Source organism: Podospora anserina, chromosome 6 (genome assembly GCF_000226545.1).
Source record: "Podospora anserina S mat+ genomic DNA chromosome 6, supercontig 4".
Lineage (NCBI taxonomy): Eukaryota > Fungi > Ascomycota > Sordariomycetes > Sordariales > Podosporaceae > Podospora > Podospora anserina.
In genome coordinates, this window is record NW_003613579.1 from 129,511 (window position 1) to 150,501 (window position 20,991).

At 52.7% G+C, this 20,991-nt stretch overlaps 9 protein-coding genes across 9 annotated transcripts; 2 read left to right on the plus strand and 7 right to left on the minus strand.

Annotated features, from left to right (window-relative positions):
- Positions 1-764: 764 nt before the first annotated feature.
- PODANS_6_8520 (uncharacterized protein) lies at positions 765-2,724 on the minus strand (the record flags this gene model as incomplete). Its single annotated transcript, XM_003437209.1, has 2 exons — positions 765-2,390; positions 2,443-2,724. 2 exons carry the CDS (start codon positions 2,722-2,724, stop codon positions 765-767), a joined length of 1,908 nt encoding a protein of 635 aa, XP_003437257.1.
- A 635-nt stretch (positions 2,725-3,359) lies between these two features.
- On the minus strand, positions 3,360-5,342 carry PODANS_6_8530 (uncharacterized protein; the record flags this gene model as incomplete). Its single annotated transcript, XM_003437210.1, has 3 exons — positions 3,360-4,218; positions 4,284-5,133; positions 5,201-5,342. Coding segments are annotated over 3 exons (1,851 nt in total), but the record flags the coding sequence as incomplete, so codon positions are not given.
- Positions 5,343-5,615: 273 nt separating this feature from the next.
- On the minus strand, positions 5,616-7,919 carry PODANS_6_8540 (uncharacterized protein; the record flags this gene model as incomplete). The annotated part of the gene is made up of 1 exon (XM_003437211.1): positions 5,616-7,919. One exon carries the CDS (start codon positions 7,917-7,919, stop codon positions 5,616-5,618), a length of 2,304 nt encoding a protein of 767 aa, XP_003437259.1.
- Positions 7,920-9,256: 1,337 nt separating this feature from the next.
- On the minus strand, positions 9,257-11,208 carry PODANS_6_8550 (uncharacterized protein; the record flags this gene model as incomplete). The annotated part of the gene is made up of 3 exons (XM_003437212.1): positions 9,257-9,373; positions 9,429-10,603; positions 10,674-11,208. The coding sequence occupies 3 exons, from the start codon at positions 11,206-11,208 to the stop codon at positions 9,257-9,259; spliced, it is 1,827 nt and encodes a 608-aa protein (XP_003437260.1).
- A 153-nt stretch (positions 11,209-11,361) lies between these two features.
- On the plus strand, positions 11,362-12,935 carry PODANS_6_8560 (uncharacterized protein; the record flags this gene model as incomplete). Its single annotated transcript, XM_003437213.1, has 9 exons — positions 11,362-11,412; positions 11,475-11,525; positions 11,578-11,694; positions 11,755-11,773; positions 11,843-12,045; positions 12,104-12,141; positions 12,194-12,218; positions 12,277-12,809; positions 12,866-12,935. The coding sequence occupies 9 exons, from the start codon at positions 11,362-11,364 to the stop codon at positions 12,933-12,935; spliced, it is 1,107 nt and encodes a 368-aa protein (XP_003437261.1).
- Positions 12,936-13,033: 98 nt separating this feature from the next.
- Positions 13,034-13,927, minus strand: PODANS_6_8570 (uncharacterized protein; the record flags this gene model as incomplete). The annotated part of the gene is made up of 1 exon (XM_003437214.1): positions 13,034-13,927. One exon carries the CDS (start codon positions 13,925-13,927, stop codon positions 13,034-13,036), a length of 894 nt encoding a protein of 297 aa, XP_003437262.1.
- A 662-nt stretch (positions 13,928-14,589) lies between these two features.
- On the plus strand, positions 14,590-16,032 carry PODANS_6_8580 (uncharacterized protein; the record flags this gene model as incomplete). The annotated part of the gene is made up of 1 exon (XM_003437215.1): positions 14,590-16,032. One exon carries the CDS (start codon positions 14,590-14,592, stop codon positions 16,030-16,032), a length of 1,443 nt encoding a protein of 480 aa, XP_003437263.1.
- A 357-nt stretch (positions 16,033-16,389) lies between these two features.
- On the minus strand, positions 16,390-16,779 carry PODANS_6_8590 (uncharacterized protein; the record flags this gene model as incomplete). The annotated part of the gene is made up of 1 exon (XM_003437216.1): positions 16,390-16,779. The coding sequence occupies one exon, from the start codon at positions 16,777-16,779 to the stop codon at positions 16,390-16,392; it is 390 nt and encodes a 129-aa protein (XP_003437264.1).
- Positions 16,780-17,883: 1,104 nt separating this feature from the next.
- PODANS_6_8600 (uncharacterized protein) lies at positions 17,884-19,697 on the minus strand (the record flags this gene model as incomplete). The annotated part of the gene is made up of 3 exons (XM_003437217.1): positions 17,884-17,925; positions 17,984-18,408; positions 18,467-19,697. The coding sequence occupies 3 exons, from the start codon at positions 19,695-19,697 to the stop codon at positions 17,884-17,886; spliced, it is 1,698 nt and encodes a 565-aa protein (XP_003437265.1).
- Between the last annotated feature and the right edge of the window lie 1,294 nt (positions 19,698-20,991).

Consider the following 20,991-nt stretch of genomic DNA (forward strand, 5'->3'; position numbering starts at 1 on the left):
TCCGTAACCCAGTTGTCATCACAGGCGATAACTGTGATGTCTCCCGACATGTCCGGTATAATCGCCGGCCGCAGTCCAAAATAGGAAAGTCCGCTTCGAAGGACTGCGGACTTGATGGCTTCCGGGAGACGGCTGTGGACCCAGAGCCAGACGAAGCGGTGGGTTATTTGAAGGTTATTGTCGGACTTGAAGTCGGCGAGGCGGCGGAGTTCCCTGTTGTGGGGGAAGCGGTGGTAGTCGAAGGGGGAGGGTTCGGAGGGGGGGGAGGGGCGGTAGTAGGACATTGTGGTGGGTTTGATGATGGCGTAGGTTCTCTGAGAGAGATGCTGGGGTGAGAACTTTCGAAAAAGTTATCTTGAGGGAGAGTGAGAGATCTTGCAGGAGGACAAGCTGGTGAGAGGGGGTAGGTAGGTATGGCTGCAAAGAGCAAAAGAGGGAACTCTGACAAGTCGTCAGTCAAAGTGGGAGTCTGTACTTGTCATTTTGTTTGCTGGAAAGATGTATATCAACATTGTGTGGTGGTGTGAGGCTCGATGTTTGCTGCGCATGTAGCCGTTTGACAGCTGGTAAGGCAGCTTTCACGTCATGTAATCTGAACTTTTCAAACATGCTCGAGTCACCGGCATGGCATGTTTTTCCAGGTCACGACTGTTTCAAATTTCCTTTTGTCAAAATGAGTATCGGAACTCGTTGAGGCTCTTGGGAGCCGTCGTCAAACTCCAGATAGGTCAAAAGCCCTCTCCCCCCTCAGCGTGAAAACCCGCTCATTCGGTCACAACTCCCTCCTCTCCCTCCTCTCCCTCCTGCTCCTCCTTCCCATCCCTAACAGTAACCACCAAATCAGTAGCACTAGCATAAGCCTGCTGCACACACCTCAACCCCGCCTCCATCGCCCCCTGAATCCACCCGTGCGTGTAACTAGCCTGCTCACCCGCAAAGAACACCCTCGGCTTCCCCAACCTCGAACTCTCCGGCCACTTCCAATCACTCTCGCACATCGCCTCCAGATACTGCTTCTTCTGCCCCGGTCCAAAATAGCAAAACGCACTCCCCCCCGCGAGCTCGTCGGACGGGAAAACTTGCGACGTCCCCGCCTCGAGCAGCTCGAGCGACTTGGCCTCGGGAAATATGGTATGGAGGTTTTCGGCAGCGATGCGGACTTGTCTCTCGGGGGACATGGCCCCGAGGATGGTGGCGTCCTGCTCAAAGGTGTAGGCTGCCATGATGGCGCCGCGGCGGGAGTGCTTGAACTGGTCGTTGTCTTTTGAGACGGGGAAGACGGTGTACCGGATGGGGAGGTCGGAGACTAGCCCGCCGTCGGTGCCGAGGTTGTGGTCGGTGAAGATTTGTTCCCACCAGCGGGTCTTGTACTGAAGTAAGACTTTGGTCACCTCGACGTAGCGGACGTCGCGGATGGCTTGCTCTTGGGCTGTGGCGAAGGGGCGGGATTTGGTGATGGCGCGGAGGGCGGTGTTGGGGATGGCGAGGATGAGGTAGTCTGACTCCACCGTGAGCTTCTTTGAGCCGGTTGTTTCGTATGTGATTTTGATCTGGGGCGCCGTGGGGATTTTGGGGTTGGGGGAGGGCTTGAGATCGGTGATGTGAGTGACGCGGGCACCGAAGATGATGTTGTCGATGAGGGAGTTCTCGCCGCGATCAGGGGAGATGAACGCCTTGGGGACGAGATCCATCCCGCCTTGGAGCTGCTGCATGCCGACTTGCGCGCCTTGGGAGTTGCTGGACAGGAACGCGTCTTTGAATGATTCGATGAAGCCGTTCTCGAAGACTACGTGGGCATTGCCTAGATCGTATAGCTTGATGGCGTCGGGACTCCAGCCGGCCCTTTCCTGCAAGTACGATCGCAGAGTGTACTTGTCGTAGAGGTTGGTGATGGCCTGGTAAGCCGTCTTGATCTTGAAAGGCTCATCGCCTTCGGCGTTTTTGTAGGCCTTGCGAAAGTCTTCAACAACAGGTGCCACCGCCACTTCCCAGAGCTTGTCGATCGTATGGCCTCGCTCGCACTTCTTCAGCGATGGAAAGAGCTTGAGCAGCTCAGGCTCTTGACTCTTTAGTTTGGCGTTGAAGTCGTCGTAGGTCAACGTGGTCCCACCCCTGTACTCAGACAAGTAGATGAACTTGTTCTGCATTTCGAAGTTGAACAGCTCACCAATCTTGAAGTTGTCAATGTAGGTTCGCAGGAGGAAGTGATTGCCAGGGATGCGCATAGCACCTCCCTCCGCGTGCAGTCCAGGGGCAAAAATTGGGTCGCGGAACGTGACAACGCGTCCTCCCACACGAGAGGATGCCTCAAGGATCGTGACATCAAAGCCAGCCTTCTTCAGCTCATAGCCAGCACAGAGACCGGACACACCAGCACCGACGATCGTAACCTTGATTCAGAGTTAGCATGTGGTGTCCATATCAATGAGAAACACAGCTTACAGATGTGCCTTTGGGAACCTTTTCCTTCCCCGGACCGTCGCGAATAAGCTGCAGAAGGGACTGCCGAAGTTCCTCGCTCTCGTCAGGCAAGGGATCCTCTTCCGTGTACCCCTTGTTGAGCACATCGATGGCCTTGAGCCCGCTGATGCGATCAGAATAACGGCCCTTCTCTTCTGTCTCGCGGGTGTAGTGCAGCAAGAAGTTCAGCAGGGGAGCCGTGGACCAGGAGGCGGCATCTTTGCTGATGTGTTCGCTGATGTCATGGGGAGGTTGATCAGACATTGTCGTGAGAGTCAAAGACTGAGTACCTGTAGAAGATAGAGTTTCGTGTAGAAGAAGCTTTCAAAGGTTTTTAGAAAGATGGATAATAGGGAAGTAAATCCTGGCCATCACGGTCTTCAAATACCTGTTCTTCGCATGGTGCACCATGCTCAAAACTCTGAGTACCTATGTGAAGGCATGAACACCAGCTTCAACCTGTCAAGCCACAGTCGAAATGGGGTTATTAACGAAGTCAACATCTGCGAGACGAACTGCAGGTGACTTGATGGTTCTGGTCTGTCGACGAACCAAGACGTTTGGATGTTGTGGCTGCGTTGTATCGGGGTTTCAGCTTGACATTTGAGTCTCAAAGTAGCTGGTGGTGGTAATACTGTCCTGCACATCGAGAGCTGAATGGCTGCAGCAAAAGCGTCTAGACCGTCTGACTATGCAGCCCCCCTGCAACGTCACCGGGAACAGCCGTGATTCCTCAAGCTAAGTGGCCCAGTGGTAGTCAATCCAGGATCTAGACCACATGCATGGCAGGAAAAAAAGGATGAATTGAGGAAGACATAACTGCCGCTAGCACCTAGCTAGGTAGGAGACATAAAAGAACAAGCCATCGCAATTGAACGACATTATTAGGTACGCTAAGACTATCGCGTATGGCTGTTAGTGCGGAGGAAAAGGTCTCCCATGCTCTTATCTTGCCGACTGTTCACGCGGTTGCTGGCTCTCGCATTGCGTGTCACCATAAGGCAACTCAGTATGCCCATGAGCTGCACCCAACTCGCAATGATTGTGGTCGGTTGGAAGCTCAGCGGCGCTTGAGCAAGATGGCAGCTCTTGAGCGGGGCTTTCGACCATCTGTTTGTGTAAAGCTTTGTCCGAGTTGTCTCTGTTGGTGAGCTCAAGCGCGGTTGTTTTGGCTTTCTCTTCCGGTGATGGCGATAAAAGAGAAAGGCGGCCGCAGCAAGTAATGTGCCACCACCTACACCACCCAAAACAGCGCCTACCACAATTTCAAGTGATGGTGAAGGCGACGTGCCGGTACTAGGATCGGAGGGAGTTGAGCTTTCTTGATCTGGCGGTATGGTAGTACTTTGGGGTTCCAAGAACATCCGCTTTAATGTGTTGTCTGACCAGGCCACCGATTCCAGGCCACCTTCTGAATACCACGTTTTAACTACCGCCGGTGACTTGTACCCTTCAGCAGCTGCGTTATACTCATTGCTCCATCTCATTTCTGTCAAGTCGAACACACCAAGGCCGTTGGACCAGGGGTCTGGATCGCGCCAATACCTGTCCGGGCTACGCAATGATTCGTCATAACCCCCTATTGTGATCATTTGTCGTTTCCCAGCCACCACACAGGTGTGATCGTCCCGCTTTTTTCCCAGCGTTTGTTCGACAGGTGCTTTGAAGAAAACAAATCCGGGAAGAGAAAGAACATACACTTCACCCACAGTCTTGGGCGTCTTGGCGGATGACCAGGAAATGCCTCCATATATGAAGCTTTAAGATCAGACCCTGTCAGCAATTGCAGAATTCCCAGCCATATCGAGAAAAAGCCAACTCACATCTCGTACGTCCCATTGTCCCCCTTCACACCAACCACGCAAATTTGGTACCTCGGCGTAGGTATTGCCCCCGTTGTCTGTTGAGAATACCATTTCTTATAAAGCGGATCGTAGACGGTGATATTGGTAAATTCGACAGGCCTGTGGTCTGGGGACTCCAAATACGACAGCACCGGCGCTGTTACACCTCCCAGGAAAACCAACAAGCCGTCCGATTGTTCACCCCCACCCCCTAACGGTACGTGGTGAGCACTGCCGCCCCAGAGTGTCCCAAAAGGCCCCATGCCAACCGACGAGGAGTTTGTAAGCTCTCCACTGGCCATCTTGAGCAAAGTAATTCCCAGAACAGCGAGAAATATGTTCTTATCACCATCTGAACTTTGCGGTGGGAGGATGCTCGTGTCGGTATTAGCTGTGCCATATCCTCCAAGCCAGTATCCCACATCTTTGCTTTGGGTCCATGCTCCACGTGATGTACGAACATGTTTGCCCAGAGAAACAGAAGAGATCTTTTCGTGTTTATTCCAAGAGCCACCGCCGTAACCATCCGCTGTGAATTTCCACAGCTCAGAGGGTGGTGGCTGAGTGCGGTACGATGTTATACCACCCCAGATGTAGAACGCCGTCCCGGAAGGATCACGCCAGGCTGCTTGACAGTTGAGGGAAGGTACCGATGGAGGTTTGGGGATCTTATTGAAGGCCACTGTTTGGTTGTTCCAGGATATATTCAGGGGAAGTGAGAGGGTATGGTTGAGGGCGTGGGATGCGCGCTTGTCGGTGGAGTTCTTCCCGTTGTCGAGATGAGACACCTCTCCCCCGTCGATATAAAGATAGTCGCCCAGGACGATGGCTTCAAAGATAACATGTGCGTTAGTAGCCCCATCTCCTGGTTCTTTCGGTAGGTAGGTTTGCCTTACCCGCTGCATGATTACGTCTTAGGAAGTCACTGGTCGGCGGGATATCTTCTGCAAAAGTAAGATAGAAGAGGCGAACCAAGCAGAGGCTAGAAGTAGTTTTCTCAGCGTCGTTCTTCCCATTCTTGGAAGATGAGATGATGTGTCATCAGGGAGGGTCTACCAGGGCTTTGTAGTGAGGAAGAGAGGGGAAAGAGCCGAGATTTGAAAGAGAAGACGAGCTCGGGATATAAGCAGGATCCGTGCATTGTGCGGCGGGAACACAAATCTTCAATTTTCGGGAAAGTTATTTCGGGGCGCATGGCCAAGCGTAGTACATCAAGTCCTTCCCGAGGCTGGTGCGTGCCGTCGGTATGTGACTGCAAAAGAAGGCACGTACCGTAAGTACAACATGCATGAAACTGTAAAGTCGATTGTTTCACCCCGACCTCGCCAAGCTTCTCGAACTCGCCCCCAACATCGTCAACCTCTTCACCGCAGTCCCGCCCCCGTTCCTCTCCAAGCTCGTAACATCCTCTTCAAACCCAAACCCAAACTTCAACTCCTTCCCGCCTTGCCCCTCAACCTCAACCATCCCATACCTCATTCTCATCCCCTTCACCCCCTCACTCACCCGTCCCCCATCGGCCCCACCCCACTCAACCCTCCTCAACCCCTCCCCCCTAGTCGCAGCAACAAAGCTACTAAACTTCACATTCCTCATCAACCCCCCATTCTCCCTCACAGACAGCACCCCAATAACAACCCCCATCACCGCCAGCCCAATAGAAATACTATACACAATCCACAAATCCCTCACATGGTACGTGTACACATTCCCAGCCCTCGACCTCTGACAAGGATACTTCAAGCCCTCCACATCCTCCCTCTGCACATCAGGGTCAATCCCGCTTTGCTCATCTGGCTTGGCAGCCCAAACCACACTGGTAAACTGCGGGTTGGAGAGCATGCTAAGGATGATGTTCTCAGAGTAGAACCTCTGCACTGTCTTCATTAGGTCCCCCACAGGGAAGTAATTATTCGCAATGTCCAATACTTTCGTCTGAATAACATTCGTGTTGGCCATGGGGACTCCGTTGGCGTTTTTCTGGTTGGCTGCTACTGTCCCGTTGAGGAAGGAGCGGGCGATGAGGGAGAGGGAGTAGTACGCTGCGGTGCGGCGGTACAAACTCTTGTTCTGGGGGAATACGTAGTTTGACTGCGGTGTGGCGGCGACCTTGTCTGCCGTGCCATCTTCTAACTCGAGGTCAGGGAGGTAGGTCGTGTTGATGACGGGACGGAGGTACTCCACGTCGAGGACGTTGGTGGAGTGGAGGTTTTCGGTGTAGTTGAACTGGACGATGTAGGATGATTCGTAGTTCTCGCAGGCGAAGAGTTTGGGGGTGAAGGCTTGCTCCCAACCAGGAGAGGAGGACTTTTCAGGGAGAGGTTCCCCCGGGTTTGTGCGGGTAGAATATCCTATCCACACGATGGGATCGGTGCGAAAGGCCCCGAGGTTCTTGGGATAGGGGCGGTCGGTCTTGGGAATTCCGCCTGGTTCGACGTCTTCCATTTGCATGTTGAAGTAATCGCCGCCTGTGGTGAAGGCGTAGTAGCTATAGATGCCTTTGGGGAGGAGCAGATCGGTGCTGAACGGTGGAGCGATGCTGCCGGATTGTTGCGTCAGATTCGATGCCTTGGAGCCGACACCACTTGCGAGCTCGGTACACTTGTAGGCAGGGGCGGTGAACTTGATCTCAAAAGTGCAGTTCCAGCCGCTGCCACAAGTCTCCGCCTGTGCGTTCTTCCGCATCACTGTCTCTCCCATAAAGGCACCAATGGTAAGTGTCTGAGCCAACGCCAGGCCTGGTGCGGTGTAATAGTCGAACCACTCATCGCTGTCGTCGTCATCGGTGGCCTTTTTTGTTGTGTTCCAAATGGAGGCCGGAACCTCGAAATATTTGCCTATCTTGGTTGGATCTCTCCATTCGTCTATTTCTTCAAAGCTGAAGTTAAGCGTCCTGACCCCGGCGCACCTATCCTCAGTAACAATCCGGCTGAGCTCAACCTGAAGAGTGTTGGCAGTCAGAATGACGACGATCGGTGCAATCCTACATCTATTAGTCTCCAGTACTGCATGTAAGTTCGAAAGAAGAGCCACGCACCAAACAAAAAGAGCCAACAGAGCCGCTATCTTAGCCCCTTTGAGCACCTCCCAAGCCCCAAAAGAAGCCAAGCTCTCAGTCATGGAAAACAACGAATCCAACGCCCCAACAGTCATCACCCTCTTCCGCGCCGTTACCCACACCCGCTGATGAGAAGCCTCAATAACCGCAGCACCAAGCCCCGCCTTTGCCCCAAACGCCAACAACGTTCCATACCGCTGCATCACAAGCTGATCCGTTGCGGGCTTGCCATTGAGCGTGCTGTAAAACACATGATGTCCAGCTGCACAAGCAACACCAAAGAGGAGGCAGATGTACATCGCCCACTTGGACCGTCTTATCCGACCGAAGAATGACGGCCCGAAAGACCCGGGATGACCACGATCAGGCGGAGAAGACCCGGCATGATGTTGAGTTGCTGGTGTTGGACTGATGACTGACTTGAGGAAACCCTGCTTGGCTGGTTCTTGTACTTCGTCGAGCATATGGTACCCTCCGCTGCGATACGGCCTGGATAAAGGGTTGTGGTCGCTGAATGGATCTTCTCTGGCGGGCCGCTGGGTGCCCAAATCCCCCATTTCTACCCCATCCCCCCCATGTCCCCAAGGGGCGGTTTGTGAATGCTGTGGAACATTTCGTTGATGTTGTGAGAGGGACTCCCACTCAAGTGGGGTAGCAGCTGGGAGGTTGGAGATCGATCCGGACTCGTTTGAATGATCCCAGCTCAGCCCTCGATAGTCATATTCAGGTCGCTGAGCGGCCATTCAAAAGTCAAAAAATTATGCGATGCGGGCCGGGTTGCTCAATACAGATTAGAAATGTCCGAGTGCTGGCGTGGATAGATTGGCGAAAGGGGGATGATATTGGGAATGTGAGGTACGGTAGGTGAACGAAGGGCTGCCTTGATTCGGGGATCTGAGCTAGGAGGATCGGTGTAACGTCAGCCACTCCAATGCTGGTGCTGTCATTGGCCAGACCCAGGTTGACAAACACCAACAACTTGACCCAACTGATCATGAAGGGGCGTGTGGACTTACAGTTGGGAACAAGTTCAATGCATCGGTCAGCTTCTTTGGGTTGCTTGGGAATATAGAAACTCAGTGATATGGTACCTACCTAGCTGACAAGCCGAACTTCAGATTCCTTACTCTCAATGGGTGTGACCTTTGTTTGTAACATGCCACGTTTTGTTGCTGGCTTGTTGAAGACCTTGAAGGAGATGGGAGTCGGAATGCTTCTCAACGATGAACTCACAGCTGCTGTGTGGTTTCTGGAGATGTGGCAAAGAGCTTTTGCCCAATCCATGGACCATGGGAGCCAATTGGTGGAATTGTCGAACGCGCTCCTTTGCTAGCTGACATGTGCGAATTTTGGCAAAGCGCGTTGTCTGGCGGAGGTTGGCTGGGTCGGTAATCCCTCGGAACTTTGCTTCCTCGCTATCTGTCCAACAGTGTGAAAGAATGGTATATCGAATTGATTGGGGTCCTTGGATATCCGTGGGTTGCAACGTTTTGGTGTTAATGAGCCGCATGTAGTCGTATGGTTGACTACAATCAAGATCGAAATTTGGATTTGAGATGACGAAATCAAACGAAGACTGAACAATAAAAGGAAAGAGCGAACACAACATAAATGAATTTCTGCCTCACGCGCTTCCTTCCTCGCTCCAGCCGATGTGGCTTGCTTGGGAAGGACCCTGGCCAATGATTGCCCGCATAAGCCGCACAACTCTGGCAGCGCCTCGTTTGCATTATGGTCAAGATATGCTCTTTTCAAAACGCCTAGACATTTCTGCATTGGTAGATAAGTTTAAGCGTTTCATCCGTCGACTTTCCAATCGTAACTATCAGACACGACCTCCTCCACAGACTTCGCGAGCTGTGCTTGATCGTGCGTTTACCGCTGTGCCCAAGTCTCACAACTCCCTCCTGGTGACTACAACATTCATGTCACTCTGGATGAACACGGCCGCATTGAAGGAGGTCCAAGGATTTGTAGGATCAACCAGAGTAACATCGAACCGGCGAAGAAGCTGCGTAGTTGGGTGTTAGTAACAGCATATGGATTTTGCAGGGTCAGCTGCTCACCTCAACATAAGCTTTATTGAGCTCAATCTGTGCCACTGTCTTCCCTAAACACTCCCATCGACTGCCTGATGCAAACTCCATCATGACAGTCTGGTCCATGGTCCGATACTTTTCTGGCTCAATATCCAGCCATCGCTCAGGCCTAAAGACATCCGCATCCTCCCCAAAGATCTTTTTACTTCTCAAGAAGCTGAAAGGGGCCCACGCAATGATGGTTCCGGCGGGGATGTGAACTCCACAGACAACCTGGTCCCTATCAGAGACCTTGGGGAGGGCAGCGGTCGCTGGCGGCCACATTCGGAGGCCCTCCCGAATGACGGCCTGAAGGTATGGCAGATTCCTGGCCTCGGCGTCTGTAATGGGTGAGGAGATGCGACCTTCGCGGATGCCAGTGTCAATTTCGGCCTGTAGACGGCGGTAGACGAGCGGGTTGGTGATGATGAAGAGCAACGTGGAGCGAATGGCTGTAGCTGACGTGTCGGAGCCGGCAATGATCTGTACCACGGTCTCGCCTTCCGCTTCTTCCCTGGTGAGGCCATTGGCGACGAAGGAGCCGAGCATATCGCGCTTGATCAAGGGTTTGTCCCCGTAGCGTTCGGCAACCGCTTGCTGGGCCGTCTTGACAACAGTTCCGATGCCAACTACCCTGTCGATGTCGGGCATCAGAAACTGGAGGCGAGGTGACTGAATCAGCTTCAGGAGCCAGGGCATAAACCCTATCGTGAGCATGATGGGAAGCGTGCTCTCAGTGGTCTGAATGTAGCTGAACAGATCCTGATCGGCGGCGAGATAGCCCAGTTCCTTGCCAAACGCCAATGCAGAGATGACGTCCAAGGTGAAATACTGTACTTTGCGCGCCAGGTCGACGGGCTTGAATTCGGTCTTGGTTGACAGATACTTGGTCTCTAGTAGTGACACAAGACCAGCGACTTGTCTGTCGATGAGCTCATGGAGGTTGTCGACATCTTTGCCGCCGTAGCCTGGCATGAGCTTTGCCCTCAGCTTTTCGTGAACCTGGTCATCCGTGGTTGAGAAAGCATTGTCCTTGTAGGGATCAAAACGAAAAGCGCGGTACCAAAATGGTCGCTTCCACGCTGAACGGACTCCCCAAATACGTCTCAGCTCTTCAGCGTCGCCGCAGACGACCCAATTGGGTGCGATCTTTGCGATTGGACCTGTGAAATTAATGTCAGTCAGTGGATGGATATGCAGCAAGGACAGGTAGGTCAGCACGGGGTGGAATACCATATCTTGTGTTTGCATCCTGAAGGAGGAAGCAAAATCGACCGCTGAGCTGGGCGCGTATCATCCACAGGTCGGTCCATCCAGCCCAGAATGGCCCAGGAATATGCCGTGTTCTAACAAAGGACTGGACCCGAGTGGCGATGACAAAGCAAAGTAAGAGGGCCGTCCCGATGAGGGCCACGGTCGAGGAAGGTAGCCATGACATGGCAGAATCTCGCATTTCTGTACCGTGTGGAAAACAGCAGTTTGGGAAACACAAGCTGGGTTCCGTCGTGTCACATGGTGGGCATTTCATTTCCACGATAACCACGGCCTGTTTTTGAGGTGTGCTGTGGTCCACGGCTTGGGGATGCTTGTTGGCTTTGCAGCAGCTAGGGTGTATGTGCACTACTGCAACATCAGAAGTGTGCTGGACCGCCTGGGACCAATTATCGATGGTCCTTGTTGGTTTGTTGGCGTTCCGAGCGTGTGATTTGGAAGCGGGGGACCCGCATGTGTCAAGCCACACCGGCAACCGGGGGCATGTTCCGTTCATTGTCTGGGATGTGGCTACCTCAGCTCAGCATCCCCTATCTGGCCGCTCGCCGTTTTCCTTGTTCTGGCCGACCGACCACCACGACTCCGCTCTTTCGAACTCTTACGGACCATCAAACCCAAGTCGAGGCCGGATCACAAACACAACAAGATCATGCCTCAAACACCGCCAGAGGATGTCCGTCATCAGCACGAAGTCGAGCTTGTATGCCCAATTCACCTTTCCCCCGCAGTCCGGGGGATTTGCCACCTAATCTTTGACATTAGGGACCGTCAGATGCTCATGATGAAGAGGGTTACGACTCAGGTGTAGACGATGTATGTTTCACTTCTTCGTGTCTCAAGACTCGCCGATCCTGACCGACTGTAGGCGTCAAGACGTAGTAGTCTCACCTCTCTACGATCTAGCATTTTTGAGTTCTACGAAGAGAACGGACGGACCTACCATTCTATGAGCGCTGGGAAATATTTCATGCCGAATGATGCAGTAAGCCATGTGCGCGCCGTCCCGCCATTACATCGTGCTAAATCATATGTTCACTTATAGTCCGAAGTTGAACGGCTGGGTAGGTCCACATGCAGCTGGGGGCAAATGCCCGTCGGCTACGTTAGCTGACTTGGCAACTTCTAAACAGACTTGCAACACCACCTTTTCAGATTGACCTTTGACGACCAGATATGCCTTTGCCCAAAGAAAGACGGCGCCAAACGAGTACTTGATCTCGGCACCGGAAGTGGCATCTGGTGTATCGATTACGGTAAAGCTTCTGGTGCTTCGTTTCCACGCAGAAAGCTAACTGATTGGGATGGAATAGCGGATCAGCATCCCGAGGCAGAAGTGCGTTAGCCTCGTTTGTTTTTTATTCCTTTCAACTCGATTGCTGACCATCCTAAAGGTCATCGGTGTAGACCTAAGCCCAGTTCAACCGGACTTGTGCGTATACATCTGCCAAGACCTTTGACAGCATCGCTTACCCTAGATCTAGCATACCGCCGAATTGTTCCTTTGAGGTACATCTCATAAGACGACCATGCAATAGCATGTATGTAATGAAGCTGACATTTCCAGATTGACGATCTCGAAAAGGAATGGACATGGTCCAAGAAGTTCGACTTCATTATCAGCCGCTTCATGACAGGCAGCTTCGCCGACAATGCCTCCATAGTCAAAAAGGTCTACGACCAGCTGGAACCCGGCGGTTACTTTGAAGCACAGGACATGGCTCTGCCAATTGGCTGTGATGACGGCACCTTCACCGAGGACTCTGGCCTATGGGTCTGGATGTCATGGCTCATGAAGGCCATGGAAGCTATGCATCGACCTTTCTCAGCTGCACAAAACTGGAAGTCTATGATGGAGGAAGCCGGGTTTGAAGACGTTGTCGAGTACATCTACAAGTGGCCAATCAATGGCTGGCCCCGTGACCCCAAGTACAAGAGGCTGGGCCAGTGGGCACTTTATGACATGGACCAGGTCATGGAGGCGGCCATCTTGGCGCCTCTTACGAGGGCAATGGGCTGGAGTCAAGAAGAGGTGCTGTTGCTAGCTGCTGACGCGAGGAAGGTGTTGAGAGATCCGAGGGTGCATGCTTACTGGCCCATGTGAGTGATCTTTGGATGGTACAATACGGCGGGCGATGCTGACCCCAATCCTGCAGATATGTTGTTTATGGCCGCAAACCGTTCTCTTCGAAACAGAAGTCGAGTGTCGACAAGACTGCCGCTTAGGGTCCGCAGGTTGATCGAGGGAAGTACAAAGGATAGCTGCGGGAGATGAAAATAAGAATGTGTTGTTACCATTTGCAGACCACGCACTCCCTCTTACATCACAGCTTTGCTCCCCCGCTTACCTTCCTATGCAATGAACACATCCCTATTTCTGACTCCCTCGCAAAATCTACCACCCTCATTAGATCATCCTTTCCTGTGCTTCCAACTCTTTTCACCAGTTCACTCAGCTCTTCCTGATCCCCCCTCGACACAGCCCTCACAGCCCTCTCCACCCACTGAATTCTCTCCCCCGTCCACCCCCTCCTCTTCAGGCCCACAGCGTTAACCCCCACCGTCCTCCCTCTATACCCCTTGACCATACTATACGGCAAAACATCCCTGCTCACCACCGTCGCCCCCCCAACATAGGCGTACTCCCCAACCCTCACAAACTGAACGGTCCCTCCCATGCCCGCAAAAATCGCTCCCCTCCCCACCGTTACATGCCCAGCCAGGAGGACCCCGTTCACGAGGATGACCTCATCCCCCAAGACACAGTCGTGAGCAACGTGGCTGTTGGCCATGAGTAGACACCCATTTCCTATCACTGTTCCTTTGGCCGAAAAGCCGACGTTGCAGGTTACGCCCTCGCGGATGGTGCACGAGTTTCCGATGGTGAGCTTGCCGGTGTTGGGAGGTTGGGATTTGTCGGCTAGGGCTTGGGAGGGGCCGCCTAGGACGGAGAAGGGGTGGATGGTGCAGTCGGTGCCGAGGGTGGTGTTGGAGGAGATGGAAACGTGGGAGAGGAGGGTGGTACGGGCGGAGATGGTGACGTTGGGGCCGATGAGGCAGAAGGCTCCGACGGTGGCGGTTGGGTGGATGAGGGGGAGAGAGGAGGGGTGGATGAGGGAGGAGGGGTGGATTCGAGGGGTGGGATGATGTGGTTGTGTTGATGGGAGGGGTGGGAGCGTGATTGCTGGTTGATTGGGAGGGATGTTTGAGTCGTCCATTGTTGTTGATGGTGGTGGTGAAGGAAAGGCGGGTGAAGAGGATGGCTGTTTTATAGGTTTAAAGAGGCAGTAAGTACCTAGTTTAAACTTAATTCTCTCCTCACCAAACACTTCGCTTGGTCTAGGCCATAACCCAAATTGGCACTTGAATGAGCAGTTGTGGAGGTGCCATCGGAACTAGAAGCTGCCATGCATGGCACTAGGAGATGATGGAACTGTCTGATAAGAATGGCCGAGGTAATAAACAAGTTAAGGATAGACTTCTAGGTACATTCTGGGATCATCATTTTGCGTGTGATTCATGGACTTGTGGATTACCTAAGGTCCAGGTGACTCTCTAGGTAGGAGCAACTTTTATTTGCGTACAGACTGATCCAGGTTTCATGAGATGTAAGATATTTTTGATCGGACTGGTTTGATATAACTTATTTCAATAGGTATTTTGGCCATTTTGGAGTTGTCTAGGTAGACATTCCTAAAGTCCTTTCAGATACACGTGCATAAAGCTCGTCCATTTGATATCACAGCTCACATCGTGGCCAGGGCTCTAAACACACAATGCCAAGACACCCACTAATTGCAATTTCCAACGCCTGACTGGACTTTTCACTTCTCACTGAGCAACAGCGCCGCCCTACTGCCACCTACAAATATCTTGATCAATGGCGCGAGCAACCCAATGGCATGCAACCATTGCCATTTACATCTTTTTCCTACCTACGATCTTTCTCCACCTTCACATCAGAATGAGTTCCGAATTTGACCCGCATTCTCTGCAACACTCCTCTTCTGAAGAAGAAGCCATTGAAAAATGGAACCCCCGCCCCATAGTCAGTGACCCATCCCACTGCGCTGAGCTTTATAACCTCCTACTCTCCAGATACATCGCCGCTATCCCATCTGAATTCCACTCCCAAACCCACCCTCCAACAACAACCGCCCTCGAAACAACCCTCTTCCCCCGCTTCAGTGCCCTCCACCCAGCCTTCTTCTCCAACATGGAAGACCCTCACTCCCACCCATTTCACATCCTGCTCTCCCAGCTGCAGACAAGCTCCCCATTCCAACGGGACGCAATCCTCTCCCCGTTCTTCATCCAACCAGAACCCGACTTGCTCGTCCCCTCAGAGGCGTACCACTCTCTCTTCCAGATCGACTTTGAAGAGGCGCTCGAACAACAAGGCCGGTGTCTCCTCTTGTTCCTCCCCGGGAACATGGACTTCACCGGCGAGCCACCCTACGACGAGGGACTGGTGCTCGATGCCGACACCCTCGAGGCGACATGGCGCCACGGGATGGACGGCCTGCCGGAGTACCCCGGTCCAAGCTGGATTCCCCTCCATGTTGTTTTGGAGAAAGAACGGGAAAAGTGGGAGAGGGGGGAGTACTACTTTGACGAGGAGCAGATGAAGGTTGAGCAGAGAGGCTGGACAGAAATCGGGTTGGGCGAGACAGTTCAGGCTTGGGAGGGCTTGCTGAAGGCGATCGAGGACAAGGGTGGGACGGGAGGGGAGTGGGATGAGCCGCTGAGATTGGAGGATGAGGATATTGAACGGTACAAGGTCAGTCGGTTCGCCAAGGAGTTTCTGAGCAGGTCCAAGAGGCCCAAGTTCAAGTTTATTGGTCCGGGAATCACGGTGTTCTCGCCGGAGAGTTGGCTCGAGGTTTATGGGTCCGAACCGGAGAATTCTGAGCGGAGGTTGAACAAGAATGGTGCTGAATACAAAAACTGGCCGACTTTGGTTTTCCCGTCTGCTTACCAGATTGGATCGCCCTTTCATCAGTGGAGCCCCGGGTATTACAAGGCTGCACTTTCTGAGATGGTTCACCGTCGGACGGGTGTTTATCTCAATGGATGGGATCAGCGGTACGCCGAGGCAGCTGAGCTGGTGAGCGGATCATCTGATGTTCCTCGAGGGATCACGTCTTTTGACAGGCCGCCACCATGGGGACCAGTACGAGGGACCCGTCTGGCACTAATCTTGCGGCACTGGACCACGTTGGTGGAAGATGGGACGTGGGAGGTGGGCGTCGATGGTGTTGCAGAACATTTGACTTGGTGGAATGATGACAATAAAGCGAAGGCTCAAGTGAGGCGTGTTTAGGAGTGCTCAAGGCACCCCCTAAATAGACGTCAAGATCCAAATCGCCGACTGACTGACCAGCCTGGGCGGACACCACAATGCGCCAGGAAGAGTAAGAAAGTGTGTCCAGTAGACCCATGCGGCGGAGTAAACGAAAATATAAATGAGAGACCCCCATATCACCCACCAAAACCGGATGCCGCCCATCGATGGCGGTGATCGGCGCCGTATCACCTTTTTTGTTTCCGGGTCTTTGTCCACAGTCTCCTTCCAACCCCAAGTTTCACCTGTGATACGCCATATTGGAACTCCCACTGAAATGGCGATCAACATAATGCCAGGCGCCGCAAACATGAATCGCAGCGGTGGTTGCATGTACTACTTGATGACTTCGTTTGGAAACCTCTCCCAGGTCACACCGATGAACACCGCAGCGGAGATCTGGAAAATAAACTCGACCAGGGCAGCCGAAACGTACGCGTCAACATAAATGTGCTCTTTCTCTTTGCGGCCGTCTTTTTCCCACGCAAGGGATATCTTCTCATTCTCTTGCTCTTGTTCTTGCTCAAGTCTTGTGTTGCCGTCAGGGAACCTCCGGCCCCCCACGGAAAACGATGTCCGCAGGAGAGCGAGCCACCATGCCTTTAGTCTGGGCCTGGACAGGTAAAGAGCAAAGACCTTTACAAATTCCAGATGTTCGTATCCCTCAGTTCTGACGACTAGAAGAGCCGCACCGACATTGCCTGTCACTTGCAGGACAAGCCACATCAGCCATGTCCAGTATACTTTTTTGCCCCCTCGCTTGCCGAACAGATGACGCGAGGCTCTGTACAGTATTGGCCTTGCCGCGGTGACGATCAGGAGGACCGCCAGGATAACGTCCGTGGCAGCAAAGGTTGCAATTGTAGCTCCGGCGTTTGGACATTGGTCTGGACTGGTGATGTTTCGAGGCGCGATGATCCACTCGACAGGTATAGGAGGGAGGGCAACTTTGGTGTCGTTTCCAGTGTTGAGCTCGCTGGGTGTGACGATGACGACGGGGTATTGTCCGGAGTTGCCACGATCAAGGTACCATCAGCAAGAAGGTCCATCAGCAAATGTGGCTCAAACCCTGTTTGATCCTGTCATACCGGCACTGTAGCTGGGTCACCAGGAACATATTTGCCTGCTGACTTTGCGCCGGCAGCGGCAACGTCAGGAGGAGTTGTTACGATCACTCCTGGTGTTGTTCCCCATACGGGGACAGGTGCCGGGGCTGGGGCTGGTGCCGGGGCGGGAGCACCCCAAGTTTTGCCAACAGTCGTGCCTGCTGTGCCCGATGTGCTCCCGGTGCTGCCAGTGCTGCTGCCTGAGCTACCACCACTTGTTGAAACCCTAGGAGATGGACGAGTTATGATGATGCCCATGTTCAAACTGTCAACAGAAATGAAGGCTTTGAACTAAACTACCGCATCATAACCACTCGACACCGCGCCAAGATGGTGGGCAATAAGTATCACCTATTTATCTCCGCAGCCAATGTACTACCCAACTGCTGCGACAATGATGGGAGACCTCAGCCGCATCTGCTAAACACCCGTGCCGCAAAACTGCATGAGTCTAATTCATGGACATGCCCAAGGATGGGTACCACGATTTTTGGTTTAATCTAAAAGCTTCTTCTCATAGGATAGTTTCTCGTGGCAAGCTGAGATATGATAGAGAGGTGGGTAACATTGAGACACTCGAAGCTGATGGCCCACTACCTGTTCTAAATGGACTTGGACCTGCCAGCTTTTCTTGAGTGGCGCAGTAAGGCTCGAAGTGATTAGTCTCCCTACCACCCAATGATGAGAGGTTTCTCCCCAGCAATCCAGGCCAGTCCCCCACCATCTAAGCAGCAATGGGAATCACATCTTTCGACATCTTCCGTTTCTTCACACCATCGTTAACAACTTGTCTTGTATGGCTTAAGGGAAGGATGGTCACTTACAGTGAAACATACTGAAAGAATCAAGCCAACAGCGCCTCCTACATACACAGGAGTGAACACCTTTTGCAAAGCCAATACGATGGCTTGGATTGCGGCAGTTCTCGACTCTTCTGACAGCGACTGGAAGTACTCTCCGCTATGCCCTGACAGGGCCAATTGCAATGTGTTTCGTGTGACGCCGGGAAGTGCCACCATGAGATTTGCGATGGCATCGTTGACGAACACTGCCCCAGCAATAGCCAAGCCAAAGGCGATGCCGCCCTGTTGCCCGAGCATAACAAAGCTGATGCCGTACGCCATTTCCTCAGGAGGTACTAAAGTCTGAATGACAGCATATCCCGCCTGGGCAAAGGCACCGGTTCCAAGGCCAATCAGGATCTCAAAGCCGTAAAGGTGAGACTCTGGCGTGCTGGCTTCTATCCTTGCTGAGCAGACGAGACATGTTAGTTACATCATCTTGAGACGCACAAACATATCACTTACATAACAGCACGCCTCCCACAAGCGCTAAGATACTGCCGGTAATATACCAAGGTTGGAAATATTCCCATCTCACCATCAGGTGTCCATTGATCAAAATAGCCGCACTCAAGGTGAAGATGAGAGGCAATAGCCTGACAGCTGCTTCGGTCGGGCTGTCTCCCCGGGTGAACTGGAAGTATAGTGGGATGTAATAGATCGGAATGAACGCGGCAGCATTGATGGCAGCTGCAGAACAGAACAACAAGACCAGATTCCACCTTCTCAAAAAGTGCGTTGGGAAGATCTTGTCGCCCTTATCCCTTAGTCCAAAGTTCCAGCTTTGCTGCACGCCAAATGCTCCAAACAACACAAAGGATACCACGAACAACGCGATGATGTTGCCGCTATTCCACTCGTATAGGGCACCACCCAGATTGATTGCCATAACTAAAGTCGTAATCGCCGCCACGCTCAACAACGTCCCTCCAAAATCGAATTTCTTGACCAGTTCCCGGCTCGAGGTTTCCCGTGGCTGGGGCTTGTACGAGGGAATCCAAAACAGATACACCGGTGCGAACAAACCGGCAATGCACAAGTTGATGTAGAAAGCCCACCTCCACGTTGCCGGGCTCTCCACGAACGCGCCGCCCACCACAGGCCCGAGCACGGTACCGACTCCCCAAACCAAGCCCACGAAGCTGAGATATGCAGGTCTTTCCATGTTGGTGGTTGTCGCACTCAACAGGTTCATCGTCCCGAGGTACATCCCGTTACCGCCCATACCAGCCAACACCCTCCCCACAATCAGCGCATCCATCGACGGTGCCGCTCCGCAGATGGCAGATCCGATGTTGAAGAGGACGGTGGAGAAGATGTACAGCCATTTTGCGTCGAAGAGGCTGTAAAGTTTTCCAAAGGGCAGGACAACGCTTACGCCACCGAGTAAGAAGCCGACGGAAAGCCAAGGGAGTTTGAGGCTGTCGCCGAAGGCGTTGACGGCGGCGGGGGTGATGTCTGCTACTACTGTGTTGTCGAGGGAGTAGAGGAAGATGGAGGATAAGATGGCGATGACGACCGAGATCCACTTGAAGCCGTGGATGTCGCGGGGTGGTGGTGCTGGGTCTGTTGTGTTGGGGTTGGGAAGGCCAGCTTCGACTTTGGTGGAGTCGGAGTCGCTTCCTGTGCTGCTTGTTAGATGGTTGTTGTCGGACTTTTCCCTGAGGGAGGCCGTGGCGGATGCTGAGGAGGACATCTTCACGCTGTGAAATAAAGAGCAAAACAAAGGCACTTTTGGGATAAATGAACATCAGCTGTGAGGTGTAAAAGGGCGTGTCTCGTTTCTTTTATTACCTGCGAATAAGAAATTATCGTTGCAATGGCTAATCCGGTCCCGTCGGTCCATCTTCAGCAACATACCTGCCTTGCCTGATCCACTCATTCCGAGATGTGTATGCAGATCAGTTTGAGGTATGGAGTTTATGTAGATGGGTAAGCTACTCTAACTTCGAGAAGCCCCCACGCAGCTCACCAAGTCGTGGTGATCAGGTCAGTCCCACAAAAAGCCCTCTTGTCGTTTCATCCGAACCAACAAAGAAGAAGGGATCTGAAAAAGAAAAATGGAGATCATCTTGGCTACCGGAACATTTCTTCCCACTTTTGTAGATCAGATGCTCTTCAACTGTGCGGTTCGTTGCTGTTAGATGTCATGATAGGGCATGCGAAGTGTCCGCACTCCTAGCGTCGTTGAAGACGTATGCTCTTGTATCACAAACTCCGGTCCTTCTACCCATGGTTCTCAGCTGCTACGCCGCAATCCTTCCCGGCAACCCAAAGCCCGGAGATGGCATCTAAGGCGCCTGTGCAAGCGATGGATGGCAGGAAAAAAAGACAGTGATCGACATATTCCGATAAGATGTCGTATATCAAAGCTTATCGCTGGCTTGACGTGTACGATGCAACGTTCGTGCCATTTTGTCGGGTTTGGACCCATCAAGTGAAGCTCAAGTCAGGTCCCCACTTGGTGGCGACCCCTATTACCCCTGAACTGGTGAGGATCAGCTTGCCAAGACCTCAGGGGCGCGAAACCACATTTGGAAGTTTGAGTGCCAAGTCCAGGTTGGACTGCCGGTATACAATCGAGACACTGTGTAGTGAGTCCTAGACGGTATGCTGGTGTGAAGTTGATTCATTCGGAGCTTGTGCCAATGAAAAGTTTCTGAGAGTTGTCTTGTTGTGACGTGTTTGCTGCCCAACATGGACCCATAAGCGCAAGCGCAACTTCGAGACTACAATTTACCCAACAATGCATTATAAGCTAGCCAAGAGATAGCAATGGGGGAAAACGGGGCAAGCTCTCACTCTGACTTTTGCCTGATGGTAAGTTCTGCTTAAATCACGGACAGGGGTATTATGAATCCACGTCGAGCATAGAGTCACTCTGCGGGCCAGCACACTGATACAATTTGTCTTCCTTCACTCACTGTGGTTGAGCAGAATTTCCTGATGGTGATGCAACAGCCCAACGGCCGCCTTGGACTTGGCTGCAT